Source organism: Heterodontus francisci, unplaced genomic scaffold (genome assembly GCF_036365525.1).
Source record: "Heterodontus francisci isolate sHetFra1 unplaced genomic scaffold, sHetFra1.hap1 HAP1_SCAFFOLD_1128, whole genome shotgun sequence".
NCBI lineage: Eukaryota > Metazoa > Chordata > Chondrichthyes > Heterodontiformes > Heterodontidae > Heterodontus > Heterodontus francisci.
The window spans coordinates 71,848-87,500 of NW_027140568.1; the positions used below are offsets into that span (position 1 = coordinate 71,848).

The 15,653-nt window shown below is 59.4% G+C and overlaps 1 protein-coding gene across 1 annotated transcript in view; it reads left to right on the plus strand.

Annotated features, from left to right (window-relative positions):
• The window catches only part of LOC137360176 (prolyl 3-hydroxylase 1-like), a gene marked incomplete at its 5' end in the record, with an annotated part of 78,252 nt that extends 64,838 nt beyond the window's left edge, over window positions 1-13,414 (plus strand). Inside the window, 7 exons of the mRNA XM_068025724.1 lie at window positions 7,393-7,520; window positions 7,790-7,885; window positions 7,981-8,131; window positions 8,750-8,870; window positions 9,028-9,103; window positions 9,612-9,752; window positions 12,710-13,414. Of these exons, the coding sequence (XP_067881825.1) occupies window positions 7,393-7,520; window positions 7,790-7,885; window positions 7,981-8,131; window positions 8,750-8,870; window positions 9,028-9,103; window positions 9,612-9,752; window positions 12,710-12,904 (908 nt within the window). The remainder of the gene's footprint in view (window positions 1-7,392; window positions 7,521-7,789; window positions 7,886-7,980; window positions 8,132-8,749; window positions 8,871-9,027; window positions 9,104-9,611; window positions 9,753-12,709) is intronic.
• Between the last annotated feature and the right edge of the window lie 2,239 nt (window positions 13,415-15,653).

Genomic DNA, 15,653 nt, shown 5'->3' on the forward strand with positions numbered 1-15,653 from the left:
CTACCCCCCCGTGCTGTACCTGTCCTGGGGAGTGTTTGATGGGGACAGTGTAGAGGGAGCTTTACTCTGTATCTAACCCCCCGTACTGTCCTTGTCCTGGGGAGTGTTTGATGGGGGACAGTGTAGAGGGAGCTTTACTCTGTATCTAACCCCCCGTTTTTTTTTTGTCGAGGGGGCCTTTATTCCTCAGGCCCCCTTTATATACACACTTATATTTTTAAAATAACTTTATTAAAACCAGATAAATAAACAAAAACTCAAATTAAAATGCCATTCTCGGCGTCGACAATGCACTCCAGTCCCTGCAGTGCCCACCGGTCGCGGAAGGCCTCAAGCGTACCGGCGGACACCGCATGCTCCTTTTCCAGGGACACCCGGGCGCGAACGTAACCGCGGAAGAGGGGCAGGCAATCGGGGAGGACGGAACCCCCGACGGCCCGCAACCTGGACCTGTGAATTGCCACCTTGGCCAGGCCCAGGAACAGACCGACGAGGAGATCCTCCTCCCGGCCCAAGCCCCTCCGCACCGGGTGCCCAAAGATCAGGAGCGTGGGACTGAAGTGCAGCCAGAATTTGAGGAGCAGCCCCTTCAGATACTCAAATAGGGTCTGCAACCTCGCACACTCCGTATAAATGTGGAACACGGACTCGTCCAGGCCGCAGAAAGTACAGCTGGCCTGGGAGTCCGTGAACCTACTTAAAAGCCTATTGCACGGGACTGCTCTGTGCAGCACCCTCCACCCCAGGTCCCCGATGTAAAGGGGGAAGACTCCCGCGTAGAGAGACCTCCATCGGGGTTTCCCCTCGCCGCCAGATGGCAACGCGGACCGCCAGGGCGTGTCCGGCCGGCTGACGAGGGCGAGGAAGTGGAAAGTGTGCAGGAGCAGCCCGTACAGGAAACCCCTCCGCGCCGATTGGAATGGCACGGAGGGCATTCCCGAGAGGCGGCTCGGGTTGTGCGGGACCGGCTCCCGAGGAGGGTTTCGGGGCCTGGGTCCGATGAGCAGTTCCGGCCCAGCGGGGGTCAGCTCGGCCGGGATCGCTCCGCACTCCCGAGCCCCCTCGCCACCCGCAGTGAGGGGCGTCCCGGGGGTTTCGGCTACTCCTCCGCCCGCCGGACCGTCCCCGGAGTCGGCCGCCCGGACAGCCGAGGCGCTCTCCTCCGCCGGCGGGGGAGCGCCCTGACTGGAGGCGACCATGTTCCAGACTCGGAAAAGATCCCGGTAAAAGACAGGCAACTCCCTCAGAGAGGCGCGGCTAACGGACTCCACCGGGAGCTGCGTGTCGTCTTGAAGGCAGTGACACTGGCGGAAAAAATACGTCGCCAGCGCACACCATCTGGGAGGACGCTCGACGTACAGGTATCTCTGCAGGGTCCGAAGGCGGAGAGTCGCAGCCTGGGTGCGGACGCACACCAGCGACTGACCGCCCTCCTCGATCGGGAGACTCAGGACCGCGGCAGAGACCCAGTGTTTCCTCTTGCGCCAGAAGAAATCGACGAGTTTCTTCTGGATCTTGGTGGCAAATACAGGGGGCGGGGCCAAAGTGACCAACCGGTACCACAGCATGGAGGCCACCAGTTGGTTTATGACCAACGCTCGGCCCCTGTAGGAAAGCACTCGGAGCAGTCCTGTCCAGCGCCCCAGCCGAGCGGTGACTTTCGCCTCCAACTCCTGCCAGTTTGCCGGCCAGGCTTCCTCAGCGGGGCTAAGGTGGACTCCCAGATAGAGGAGGTGCGTGGTGCTCCACGCAAAAGGTGTCATCTCCTCCGGCAGGGAGTCCACCCGCCACTGACCAACCAGGAGTCCGGAACATTTCTCCCAATTGATCCTCGCGGAGGACGCGGCAGAAAAGGTCTGCTGGCAGTCGCGCATCCTCCGCAAGTCAACGGGATCTGTGATTGCGAGGAGCACGTCGTCGGCGTAAGCCGAGAGGACGACCCGCATGGCCGGCTCGCGCAGAGCCAATCCCGTCAACCTCCTGCGAAGCAGGCACAGGAAGGGCTCCACGCAGATGGTATACAATTGGCCGGACATGGGGCACCCCTGACGCACTCCTCTCCCAAATCGAAGGGGCGCCGTCAAGGACCCGTTAACTTTGACTCGACACTCTGCGGCGGCGTATAAAAGTCGGACCCGGGCCACGAAATGCGGCCCGAGTCCGAAAGCGCGCAGAGTCCCGAAAAGGTAATCGTGATCCACCCTGTCGAACGCCTTCTCCTGATCGAGGGAGAGAAAGGCGACCGACTGACCAGTCCTCTGGGAAAGATGGATCAGGTCCCGGACCAGGTGGATGTTGTCCTGGATGGACCGGCCCGGGACCGTGTAGGACTGGTCGGGGTGGATCATGTGGGCCAGCACGGAGCCCAGGCGGGTAGACATAGCCCGGGCTAAGATCTTATAATCCGTGCTGAGGAGGGAGACCGGACGCCAGTTTTTAAGCAGGCGGAGATCGCCCCTCTTCGGCAGCAGGACGATGACCGCCCTGCGCCGCGAGAGGGGCATCTCCCCGGTCGCCAGGCTTTCCCCCAGGACCCGCGCGTAATCGTCCCCCAGGACGTCCCAGAACGCTCTGAGGAACTCCACGGTCAACCCATCCAGCCCTGGGGATTTGCCCCTCGAGAGCTGGTGGAGGGCGCCAGTCAGCTCCGCCAACGTGAGCGGAGCCTCCAATCCTTCGGCGCCCTCCGGGCTGACCTGTGGCAGGTCCTCCCACAAAACTCTGCGCGCATCCTCGCTGGACGGATCCGGAGAGAACAACGCACTGTAATACGTCTGGACCAGGAGGCCCATTCCCTCCGGATCCGTGATGGAGGATCCGTCGTCGGCCAGCAGCTCGACGAGCTGCTTACGGACCCCCCGCCATTTTTCCAGCGAGTAGAAGAAGGGTGAGGCGCGGTCCAAATCTTCCAGGATCTGGATCCGCGACCTCACGTACGCGCCTCGGGACCCTATGAGCTGCAGGTTCCTCAGCGCGCCCTTCTTCTCTTTGTACGCCTGCCACAGGGCCGGGTCCGCGACGGCATGACCGAGGCGGGATTCCAAGTCGAGCACCTCCCTCTCAAGGCGCCCGATCTCGGCTTCCCGCCTTTTGGTCGACCCCTTCGCGTACTCCTGACAGAAGACGCGGATGTGAGTCTTGCCCACATCCCACCATAGCCTCAAGGAGGGGAAGCCCCCCTGCTTCCTTCTCCAGTCGGCCCAGAATCGACAGAACGAGTCCCGAAATCGCACGTCCTCCAGCAGCCGGTTGTTAAACTGCCAGTACGCAGACCCCGCCCGCGTGCGGAGCGGAGTGAACTCCGCCCACACCAGGCGGTGGTCCGAGCACGGCACCAGCCGCATGGAGGCCGCCGAGACACGGGAGACGTACGCCTGCGAAATGTAGAGGCGGTCGATTCGCGACCCCCCTCCTCCAGACCTCCACGTGAAGGCGCTGGAGTCGGGATGGAGATTCCGCCAGACGTCCACCAAGTTAAGGGAGCTGATCAGTCCCCTCAACTTCTCCACCGACGCTTGGCCGCGCTGGGGACCGGAGCGATCCCCCACCTCGAAGGTGCAGTTAAAATCCCCCCCGAGGATGATGCACTCGCCGCTATCGATGGAGCTCAAGAGAGCGGACACTTCTTCAAAGAAGCGCGCTTGCAAAGCGCCGGGCCTGGGCGCGTACACGTTCACAAAGTGGAGCGGCACGCTACCCAGGCGAACGGCGAGGTGGAGCAAGCGGCCCGGCACTAGCTCCTTGACCCCCAAGATCTCCGGCTGAAAAGTCGGGGCCAACAAGATAGCCACCCCACTAGAAATAGGGGTGAGGTGACTCATGTAGACCCCACCCTGCCACTCCAGGAGCCAGGTGGCTTCGTCTCCCGGAACGGTGTGGGTTTCCTGCAGAAAGCTCACCGCGTATCTCCCTTCCCTAAGGACTGAGAGAATGTGAAATCTGCGGTGAGCCCCTCTGCTGCCGTTGATGTTGAGGCTGGCTATGGTTATCTTCATGTCAAAGGTACGTAAAACCCGTCACCAACAGCTCACTGTGAGGAGGGAGTGGAAGTGCACCTGGCCCTCCACTCCCCCAGCAACCCATTGAGGAACACATTAAAACGGCGCCTCTCAACCAGTTTCACGTCCGCGCGCTTGCCCGCTATCTTAAGGGCGGCACGGACGGACTGGATGATCAGCGCCAGATTCGACCAACGGTCGAGGGCCAGCTGAACTTTATTGCGGCAACCTCTGCAAGCCGCGAGGAAATCCCGGAGTTCCGCCGTGGGGATGAGAGGAGATTCGGTGGGAGGCACGAGGGACTCCACCACCTCACTGGCGATGGAATCAAGATCATCCTCCGTGCCCCGCACCGAATCCCCATCCTCCTCCGGGTCGTCACCGCCAGCGGCCAACACATCTACCACACACTGTGGGGCGGACGTCCCGGCCGCGCCAGCTGGTCCCGCCTCCGTCACGATCCCACCCCCAGGATCGATGGCGGAGGAGTCCTCTCTGGGTTCTATTGTGAAACTGGAGCCTGTAGGCACCAGCGGTTCAGGACCCCCCTCCACCTCCATCCCCAGGCCAATGACTGGTCCAGGGGAGACAGAAGTTCCGGACTCCAGGAAACCAGCCGGAGCCGAGACTGGAGGCGGCGAGAGGAGGCCATCTCCCGCTCCGCCAGCACCCACCGGCCCAGCAGATGGGGCAGCATTCTCAGTTATAACTGGGTCGGGTGTCTCCTGGTTGGTGGTGGACTCCGGCTGGGAGGCCCGACCCTCTGGGGCCTCGCCCTCCCCTTCATTCAGGACACCCGACCCAGTAGCAGTGGCGGAATGGGCGGTTTCCCCAGGCTCCCCCACCACAAGCAGGGCCCCACTTACTCCTTCAGGAGGGGCCTCACGTACCGGGGCCATCCCCTCCCCTCCATCCTGAGGAATAGGGAGCACCTGCCCGGACTTTGCAGCCTTGGTGGTGGCGGTAGGGGGCACCTGAGGACCAGAAACAGGAGGCAGCTCCCCTCCAACAGATGGGCCCTGCACCTCAGGGCCCTGTGTTATTTCTGTGGAGGGGTGCCTTCTCCTCTTTTTCGCACTTGGGCGCGGAGACTCAGAGACCTCCATGTCATCAGAGGCCTCCGCCTCCGCACCCTTTTTTCCTTTTTTCGTCACCCTGGGCCTGAGCCCAGCCCTGGGACAGGTGGATTCCATGGGAATGGGCTTTGGGCTGAGCTCAGGCTCGGGTTGAGTCAAAGTGTCCAGGGGACGCGCCTCACGATGTTTCTTTTTTCCCCGCGTCTTCCTTCCGCTCGGACGGACGCTCCCCTCCCCGCCAGAGGCTGTGAAAACCACAGCCTCCGGAACCGACTGAGCGGTGTCTGTTGGATGTGCGGGGGGAGTGGGAGGAGGTGCTGTGGAACCACTCTGGGCCGCCGAGGTGGAGCTGGCGGCCGGGAGGTTGGGGCAGTTCTTCCGAACATGCCCCACCCCCTTGCAGACGTGGCACCGCGCCCCGTCCGAGGTCCAAAAGACGCGGTAGGCCGTCCCCTGGAACTCCACATTAAATTGGCCCTCCGTGTCCTCCTCCCGCGCCAGCTGCATAAATAACTGGCGGCGGAAGGAGTAGACATGTTGGAGGCTGTGCTCCCGAAGACCAAGCCGGACTGGGGTGATCCCCGACCTCACCTCCCCCAGATGGTGCAGGTGGGGGAGGAGGAGCTCACTGGGAATGAAGGGTGGGACGTTGGACAACATTATCCGATGCGCAGTGGCCCCCAGAGGGTCCACTGGCAGGAAGGTCCCCCCCACAGTGAGCCCTTTACTCAGGGCCAGGGACACCGCCCGCTCGGTCTTCAAAAAGAACACAGCCTTCCCATACATCTTTGAGGCCGCAACAATGGCCGAGGGGCCGACAACCACGGCCATTGCCTTAACGCAGGCCTCAATAGACATGTTGGGGTGGGGATAGCTCTTCACCCCATGGCTGCATGTCAATAATTTAAAGGGTGACGGGGCCACGTGGGCAGCCACAGAAGCTGCAGCTGCGTAGGTAGTAGAGGGCCCCGCCACCGGTGATGAAGGGCTTGCCATGGGTCCAAGAGCTAAACCCACCCCAAATTGTGGACTTGCACACTAAATAACAGATTCACAGAAAAATTTGAAAAGACAAACAAACAACAGGTTAGTGGAGAGGCTGAGGTAATAGAGGAGAGGCAAAGGCAGGCTGGAAGGGATGACTTGCTTTCTGGAGGTGGTGCTCACAGTACACTTAAAACAGTCTTTGAAGTTGGTCTTCTGGTTGGGGGAGTCGTCTTCACCTGGGTCAGCTGAAGCTGCCCAGGCACTATCTATCCCCTTCCGTCTGTTTAGCTGGGCAGCTTCAGCTGACCCAGGCTTGGCAATTGGGGTGGGGAGGGAGCTTTCCTGTGTGCTTTTGCAGCAGCACAGATTCCTGTTGAATTGGCAGCCCCACCCCTTGTTGTTCCAGCCACTTGTTCCTCCCCCAACAGTCCAAAGTAAATTACTGGTGTTCAGCACCCACCTCCAGACAAAGCCTTGTTTCCAACAAAAAAAGAATGTCACTTTCTTCTCTTTTAAAGGTGATTGTTGTTGGAGTTTTCCTCTGCTTGTTTGTAGAAGCTCTCCCTTGCTCAGTGTAGCTCCTCTCTCCACCTCTGCAACCTCCAACTGCCACCAGCACTGTCAGCTGCACCTCGTTGATGCACTCAGGCTCCCAAATCAGTGGGCAGCCAATCCCAGTGCTGTACCTGTCCTGGGGAGTGTTTGATGGAGGACAGTGTAGAGGGAGCTTTATTCTGTGTCTAACCCCCCGTGCTGTACCTATCCTGGGAATGTTTGATGGGGGACAGTGTAGAGGGAGCTTTACTCTGTATCTAACCCCCCGTGCTGTACCTGTCCTGGGGAGTGTTTGATGGGGGACAGTGTAGAGGGAGCTTTACTCTGTATCTAACCCCCCGTGCTGTACCTGTCCTGGGGAGTGTTTGATGGAGGACAGTGTAGAGGGAGCTTTACTCTGTATCTAACCCCCCGTGCTGTACCTGTCCTGGGGAGTGTTTGATGGAGGACAGTGTAGAGGGAGCTTTACTCTGTATCTAACCCCCCCGTGCTGTACCTATCCTGGGGGTTTTTGATGGGGACAGTGTAGAGGGAGCTTTACTCTGTATCTAACCCCCCGTGCTGTACCTGTCCTGGGGAGTGTTTGATGGGGGACAGTGTAGAGGGAGCTTTACTCTGTATCTAACCCCCCCGTGCTGTACCGTGATCTCAGTGAATTGCAGAAATGGCTTAAGGGGCTGAATGCGCCACTTTCCTGTGTAACAGACTCGAGAAAGGGGGCTGAATGGCCTCCTTCTGTTCCTCTGTCACCCTCCTCTTGTCTTATTCCCCTGCAGCCTCCTCCCCTGTCTTTGCCAACCTGAAGGTGGTGATGGACTCACACCAGTTGAATGGCTCCCAGCGAGTGGTCCTGGACGGAGTGTTGACGCATGCGGAATGCGCGGCCATCCGTAGGCTTGCGAACGTGAGTGTCGGGGGACGGTGGGTGGGTTTGTGGGGTGGGGTGGGGGGGTGGGGTTGATGGTGAGGCCGATGGGAGGTCAGCAAAAGGGGGACCTGGTCCCACACCTGTTCTGGGAGCTGTACGCACAATCCAACACGCATGGACCCCCTCCCCAACGGTGACCGTACAACAGGACCCGACGCCGAGCGCCAGCCAGCAGAGAGAGCGAGGGAGGGTGGAGGCGGTGCCCATGAGGCAGTAACAATCTCCTCTCATTTTCCCCCACACAGGCTGCGTCGCAGGTGGGAGACCATTCCAGAGACAGCAGCTCCCTTCGCCCACCGAAGGACCGCCTCACGGGGCTCAGCTTACTGAAGGCACTAACGGTAAGGCCGAGGACTTTCTGCCGGAGTGGAGATTGGCGGGGGCCTACTGACCGTTCTCTGACTGACCCTGCCCTCCCCTTCATGTGTTTGCGCAGCTTGCTCGCGACGGCATCATCGACCGTAAGGGAGCCCGGCTGTACCACGAGGCTAGCGGGCGAGCGGGTGCTGTGGTCCAGAGCTACTTCCACTCGAGGTCTCCAGTACACCGCTCCTTCTCGCACCTGGCGTGCCGCACTCCACTTTCAGGTGAGTCAATAATCCGTATGGAGCAAGGGAGAGAGAGAGAGAGAGAGAAAGGCGAAGGGTGGAGGGTCCTGTTGTATGGTCACCGTTGGGGAGGGGGTCCATGTCTGTTGGATTGTGGCGTTCAGCCCCCAGAGCAGGTCTGTCACCATCCTGCGTCGTCTTTGCTCAATCCTACGCCGGTGTGGGTACTGAGCCCCAAAGAGTAGGGCAAGAGCCCACGCACTGTCGGAGGGTGAGTGCTGAGGGGGCGCCACACTGTCGGAGGGTCAGAACCGAGGGAGAGCCCAGGATTCCGTAGTCTTTTTAACAGACAGATCAACTATTTGTTACCTGCATAGATTTATCTCCTTACTCCCCCTAGGTCTGTGTGTTTCGACTGAAATGCTTATTTTCCCTTCCAAAAATGAATCACTTGGCACCTCTTGGCAATAAACTTGATTTGCCATTTGCCTGTCCAGTCTGCCGACAGCCACCCTGTTCCTATCCTCCTCCCTGTTGAAGCCGTTAACCCCTCAGCTCTTTTCCCGCCCACCCCCCCCTCCGCGATTTTACCCCCCTTCCCTTGCCGAATTTCACGAGCTATTCCACTGTGATATGCTGCACATTCTCGCCCTGCAGGACTCCAGGGGAGTGGCACTGATCAGAGACACCCGGTGCCGGGAGAGGAGGCCTGCCTCGTGGAGCCCGAGACCGCGGCTTGTTGGGAAACATCATTGTCGGACGCAGACAGAGACTTCAGGTAAAGGACGAGACCATCCTCCCCTCCGTCTCTCTTCTCCCTCCCTCGCTCCACGGCCCCTCCTCCCTCGCTAGCTCTGCTCCCTCCCCCTCATACCACACCTACCTCACTCCGTTCTCTCTCTGCGGCTGAAATCTTGCCCCCTCTCTATTTCCAGTGCATTCCTGTACCTGAACGATGAGTTTGAGGGAGGAGAGACATTCTTCACGGATGTCAACAGGAAAACGGTCAGGGTAAGTGGATTTCGTCTGGAAAATGTCGCATTTAACCTGCCCTGGGAAGGAGCTTGACTCTGTATCTAACCCCCCACGTGCTGTACCTGTTCTGGGAGTGTTTGATGGGGGATAGCACTGTCAGCTGAACCTCGTTGTGCAACCAGCGCTCAGCAATCCAATCAGACAGCAGCCAACCCCGTGCTGTACCTGTCCTGGGGAGTGTTTGATGGGGGACAGTGTAGACGGAGCTTTACTCTGTATCTAACCCCCCACGTGCTGTACCTGTTCTGGGAGTGTTTGATGGGAGATAGCACTGTCAGCTGAACCTCGTTGTGCAACTAGCGCTCAGCAATCCAATCAGACAGCAGCCAACCCCGTGCTGAACCTGTCCTGGGGAGTGTTTGATGGGGGACAGTGTAGACGGAGCTTTACTCTGTATCTAACCCCCCGTGCTGTACCTGTCATGGGGTGTGTTTGATGGGGGACAGTGCAAGTCACTTTCTGAGCTCTTTTGGTTCTGTTCCAGGCGGAGATTTTGCCCAAGTGCGGACGACTTGTCACCTTCCTGTCGGGCACTGAGAATCCACACGGAGTGCAACCTGTAATCGGGGGCCAGCGCTGTGCCCTGGTACTGTGGTTCACCCTCAATGAAAAACACAATAAGAAGGTTAGTCTGTTAGTTAGTATTGCCCTCTGACCCCAGCTCATTCCTTTTCTCTCTCCCTCTCCCTCTCTCCCCTCCCTCCCTCTCTCACTCCCGCTCCCCGCCTCTCTCTCCCCCCCCCGCTCTCTCTCCATCATCCGCGCTCTCTCTCCGTCATCCCCGCTCTCTCACCGTCAGCCCTCTCTCTCTCTCCGTCAGCCCTCTCTCTCTCCGTCAGCCCTCTCTCTCTCTCTCCGTCAGCCCTCTCTCTCTCTCTCCGTCAGCCCTCTCTCTCTCTCTCCGTCAGCCCTCTCTCTCTCTCTCCGTCAGCCCTCTCTCTCTCTCTCTCCGTCAGCCCTCTCTCTCTCTCTCTCTCCGTCAGCCCTCTCTCTCTCTCTCTCCGTCAGCCCTCTCTCTCTCTCTCTCCGTCAGCCCTCTCTCTCTCTCTCTCCGTCAGCCCTCTCTCTCTCTCTCTCTCTCTCTCTCCGTCAGCCCTCTCTCTCTCTCTTTCTCCGTCAGCCCCCTCTCTCTCTCTCTCCGTCAGCCCTCTCTCTCTCTCCGTCAGCCCTCTCTCTCTCTCTCTCTCTCCGTCAGCCCTCTCTCTCTCTCCGTCAGCCCTCTCTCTCTCTCTCTCTCTCCGTCAGCCCCCTCTCTCTCTCTCCGTCAGCCCCCTCTCTCTCTCTCCGTCAGCCCCCTCTCTCTCTCTCTCTCTCCGTCAGCCCCCTCTCTCTCTCTCTCTCTCCGTCAGCCCCCTCTCTCTCTCTCCGTCAGCCCCCTCTCTCTCCGTCAGCCCCCTCTCTCTCTCTCCGTCAGCCCCCTCTCTCACTCGCCCCCTCTCTCACTCGCCCCCTCTCTCACTCGCCCCCTCTCTCACTCGCCCCCTCTCTCACTCGCCCCCTCTCTCTCTCGCCCCCCCTCTCTCTCTCGCCCCCCCCTCTCTCTCTCGCCCCCCCTCTCTCTCTCGCCCTCCCTCTCTCTCTCGCCCTCCCTCTCTCTCTCGCCCCCCCCTCTCTCTCTCGCCCCCCCCTCTCTCTCTCGCCCCCCCTCTCTCTCTCGCCCTCCCTCTCTCTCTCGCCCCCCTCTCCAACTCGCCCCCTCTTTCGCCCCCCCTCTCTCTCTCGCCCCCCCTCTCTCTCTCGCCCCCCTCTCTCTCTCGCCCCCCTCTCTCTCTCGCCCCCCCTCTCTCTCTCGCCCCCCCTCTCTCTCTCGCCCCCCCTCTCTCTCTCTCGCCCCCCCTCTCTCTCTCTCGCCCCCCCTCTCTCTCTCGCCCCCCCTCTCTCTCTCGCCCCCCCTCTCTCTCTCGCCCCCCTCTCTCTCTCGCCCCCCCTCTCTCTCTCGCCCCCCCTCTCTCTCTCGCCCCCCCTCTCTCTCTCGCCCCCCCTCTCTCTCTCGCCCCCCCTCTCTCTCTCGCCCCCCTCTCTCTCTCGCCCCCCCTCTCTCTCTCGCCCCCCCTCTCTCTCTCGCCCCCCCTCTCTCTCTCGCCCCCCCTCTCTCTCTCGCCCCCCCCCTCTCTCTCGCCCCCCCCCCTCTCTCTCGCCCCCCCCTCTCTCTCTCGCCCCCCCCTCTCTCTCTCGCCCCCCCCTCTCTCTCTCGCCCCCCCCTCTCTCTCTCGCCCCCCCCTCTCTCTCTCGCCCTCCCTCTCTCTCTCGCCCCCCCCCTCTCTCTCTCGCCCCCCCTCTCTCTCTCGCCCTCCCTCTCTCTCTCGCCCCCTCTCCAACTCGCCCCCTCTCTCGCCCCCCCTCTCTCTCTCGCCCCCCCTCTCTCTCTCGCCCCCCCTCTCTCTCTCGCCCCCCCTCTCTCTCTCTCGCCCCCCCCTCTCTCTCTCGCCCCCCCTCTCTCTCTCGCCCCCCCTCTCTCTCTCGCCCCCCCTCTCTCTCTCGCCCCCCCTCTCTCTCTCGCCCCCCCTCTCTCTCTCGCCCCCCCCTCTCTCTCTCGCCCCCCCCTCTCTCTCTCGCCCCCCCTCTCTCTCTCGCCCCCCCTCTCTCTCTCGCCCCCCCTCTCTCTCTCGCCCCCCCTCTCTCTCTCGCCCCCCCTCTCTCTCTCGCCCCCCCTCTCTCTCTCGCCCCCCCTCTCTCTCTCGCCCCCCCTCTCTCTCTCGCCCCCCCTCTCTCTCTCGCCCCCCCTCTCTCTCTCGCCCCCCCTCTCTCTCTCGCCCCCCCTCTCTCTCTCGCCCCCCCTCTCTCTCTCGCCCCCCCTCTCTCTCTCGCCCCCCCTCTCTCTCTCGCCCCCCCTCTCTCTCTCGCCCCCCCTCTCTCTCTCGCCCCCCCTCTCTCTCTCGCCCCCCCTCTCTCTCCCGCCCCCCCTCTCTCTCTCCCGCCCCCCCTCTCTCTCTCCCGCCCCCCCTCTCTCTCTCCCGCCCCCCCCTCTCTCTCTCCCGCCCCCCCCTCTCTCTCTCCCGCCCCCCCCTCTCTCTCTCCCGCCCCCCCCTCTCTCTCTCCCGCCCCCCCCTCTCTCTCTCCCGCCCCCCCCTCTCTCTCTCCCGCCCCCCCCTCTCTCTCTCCCGCCCCCCCTCTCTCTCTCCCGCCCCCCCCCTCTCTCTCCCGCCCCCCCTCTCTCTCTCGCCCGTCCCCCTCTCTCCGAAAACCCTCCCCCCCCCCCCCCCGCTCTCCTGCTCTCCCCCGTCCATATTTTCGAGACACAGAGTCTGCTCCATTCACATCTCCCCCCACCTCCTCCTCAGCTCCTCAACGAGTCTGTACCCCTCTCACTAACAAGGTGTGCCCCCTTCCCCGCCCCTCCCCCTGGGTCTTGCTGCCTCTGTTTAACCAGTCTGAACCCCTCTCACTAACAGGGGGGGGTTTGGGTGTGCCCCCTTCCCCGCCCCTCCCCCTGGGTCTTGCTGCCTCTGTTTAACCAGTCTGAACCCCTCTCACTAACAGGGGGGGGTGGGGGTGTGCCCCCTTCCCCGCCCCTCCCCCTGGGTCTTGCTGCCTCTGTTTAACCAGTCTGACCCCCTCTCTCTCTCTCTGTCTGGTTTCCAGGCACGCGCCGAGGCCCAGACCTTAATGGCGAAGCTCTTCCCTCCCGCTCCCTCCTCCACTGGCCCCGAGGGGGTGCTGCCCCCACACGGGGGGACCCAGGGTGAGGCGAGCGGGCGGCAGCCGAAGAAGACGAGGATGAAGGCGGGCGAGCCAGCCCTGACGGAGGGCACGAGGCCGCAGAAGGATGAGCTTTGAGTGCCTTGCCCGGGCGGGATGGGGGAGGGGCGAGAGAGAATGGGTGTGAAGACCCCCCAAGTCGAATATCAACGCCGGGAGGATGAGGGTGTGTTCAGCGCCACTGGAACACAGTAAACACAGTGGGTGAGCACAGAGAGAGCGAGAGAGACACAAACGCGTGTCGAGAGAGACACACACAGGCAAATACATCAGAGGGCGAGACAGGTACACACGGAGGGAGAGAGAGAGAGACGCACACCGAGGGTGAGAGACATGCATACCCACAGACATGGACACGCAAACACAAACAGGAAAGCAACCCAACACCCTCCCGATAGAATACAGAGCTCCCTTTACATTACCCTGACAGTGTTAACCCCCTACCCCCACTTTATACCCAGTGTCAGCATCGAGCACTCCCAGGACAGGTGCAATACAGAGCTCCCTCTACATTACCCTGACAGTGTAAACCCCCTACCCCCACTTTATACCCAGTGTCAGCATCGAGCACTCCCAGGACGGGTACAATACAGAGCTCCCTCTACATTACCCTGACAGTGTTAACCCCCTACCCCCACTTTATACCCAGTGTCAGCATCGAGCACTCCCAGGACAGGTGCAATACAGAGCTCCCTCTACATTACCCTGACAGTGTAAACCCCCTACCCCCACTTTATACCCAGTGTCACCATCGAGCACTCCCAGGACAGGTACAATACAGAGCTCCCTCTACATTACCCTGACAGTGTTAACCCCCTACCCCCACTTTATACCCAGTGTCACCATCGAGCACTCCCGGGGCAGTGTTATGAAAGTGATTCTGTTTTTGCGGAGAAATATTTTTCAAGGGATTTATGGTTTCGCTGAATAAGTGCTGGATCAGTTTTTTGATCGAGAGAGCACTGAGCTGAATTGGCAACAGTGTTGCTGGTTGGTTCATGGCTCGGGTTAGGCTTTGAACAGAAACCCTGGTAACAGAGGCAGAAAAGTGATGAGCACTCCTTTGGACACAAGCCCAGTAGCAGCAGAGCGCACCTGGAATGGGCAGGAAGAAAGAAACCCACAGCTCACCAAGCTTTTTGGTAAGTGTGTGGTTAGACCTTCTAGAAGGAGATAAAGACGCGCGTCTGAAAGATAAAAGTCAAGATAGAAGACGACAACCCAGCTCGCTTCCCAGAAACCTCATGACAGACCCTGTGAAGCACACAGCATCGATTCCTCTTGTTTCCTGCATTTGAAGAAAGCCTGCAACAAAAATAATTCTCAACGCCGCCTGAAGACAGCAGTCCTTGGGGGGCGGGGGGGGGGGGGGGTGGTGGTTCTCGATGGTCTGTCCGGGTGGGCTCGGTGCTTGGACGCTTGTGCCAGTTTGGTGCAGGGTGTCTCATCTGTTGTTTTCTTCAGGGGTGGGCAAGTGATCTAGCCGGGTGTTTTTTGTCTGTAATAGATCTCTAATCTTTATTTTTTCAATTATCCGGTGTATGTGTGTGTATATATATATATATATGTGTGCATGTGTGAATGTGAAGGGACTAAGGTAATGAGGGACTTTAAAATTTGGTTAAGGTAGAAAGGGGACTTTTTAAAAATTTAATGTTGGATTTTTACGAATTTGTTCTGTGAGATATTGTTTTTACTTCATTACGAACTTGGACTTGTTTCATAATAAACTGCTAATTTTGTTCAGTAAAGGAACCTGGTTAGTTTGTTCCATTCTGGGATCAATAGTGTATCTGACTGTTCCAGTAAGCGGAAAAATTTGATAAATATGTTGGAACCTGTGGAGGATCGGGACTGAATTAGCAGTGCACTCCTCCCACCTCGGTCACAACAGCAGGTACAACACAGAGCACTCCCAGGACAGGGACAGTACAGAGCTCCCTCTACAGATGAAAGGTAAATTTAAATCAATGTGCACAATTATATCTGTGATCAATCTATGGAACAGCCCCCCGGGAAGATGACAGAAGTGATTTAGATGTAAAATTAGAAAGATTTCTCGAGGGGACATAACTTTTTGGGGTACAGTTTGTTTGTCACTTGTGATATGAGCTCTGGTGAGTGCAACGTGTTTGGGAGAGTATTCCATCACACTCCTGACTTGTACCTTGTAGATGGTGGACAGGCTTTGGGGGAGTCAGGACGTGAGTTACTCGCCTCAGGATTCCCAGCCTCTGACCTGCTGTTGTAGCCACGATATTTATATGGCTACTCCAGTTCAGTTTCTGGTCAATGGTAGCCCCTAGGATGTTGATAGTTGGGGATTCAGCGATGGCAATGCCGTTGAATGTCAAGGGGAGATGGTTAAATTCACTCTTGTTGGAGATGGTCATTGCCTGGCACTTGTGTGGCGCGAATGTTACTTGCCACTTATCAGCCCAAGCCTGGATATTGTCCAGGTCTTGCTGCATTTCTACACGGACTGCTTCAGTATCTGAGGGGTCGCGAATGGCGCTAAACATTGTGCAATCATCAGCGAACATCCCAACTTCTGACCTTATGATTGAAGGAAGGTCATTGATGAAGCAGCTGAAGATGGTTGGGCCTCGGACACCACCCTGAGGAACTCCTGCAGTGATGTCCTGGAGCTCAGATGATTGACCTCCAACAACCACAACCACCTTCCTTTGCGCTCGGTATGACTCCAGCCAGCGGAGGGTTTCCCCCCTGATTCCCATTGACCTCAGTTTGGCGGACATGTTTCCGAATTTCACTCCTGAAAGGACAGGCTGTCATTTTTTAAACCCTGCTCCCTCGTCCGAGGCTC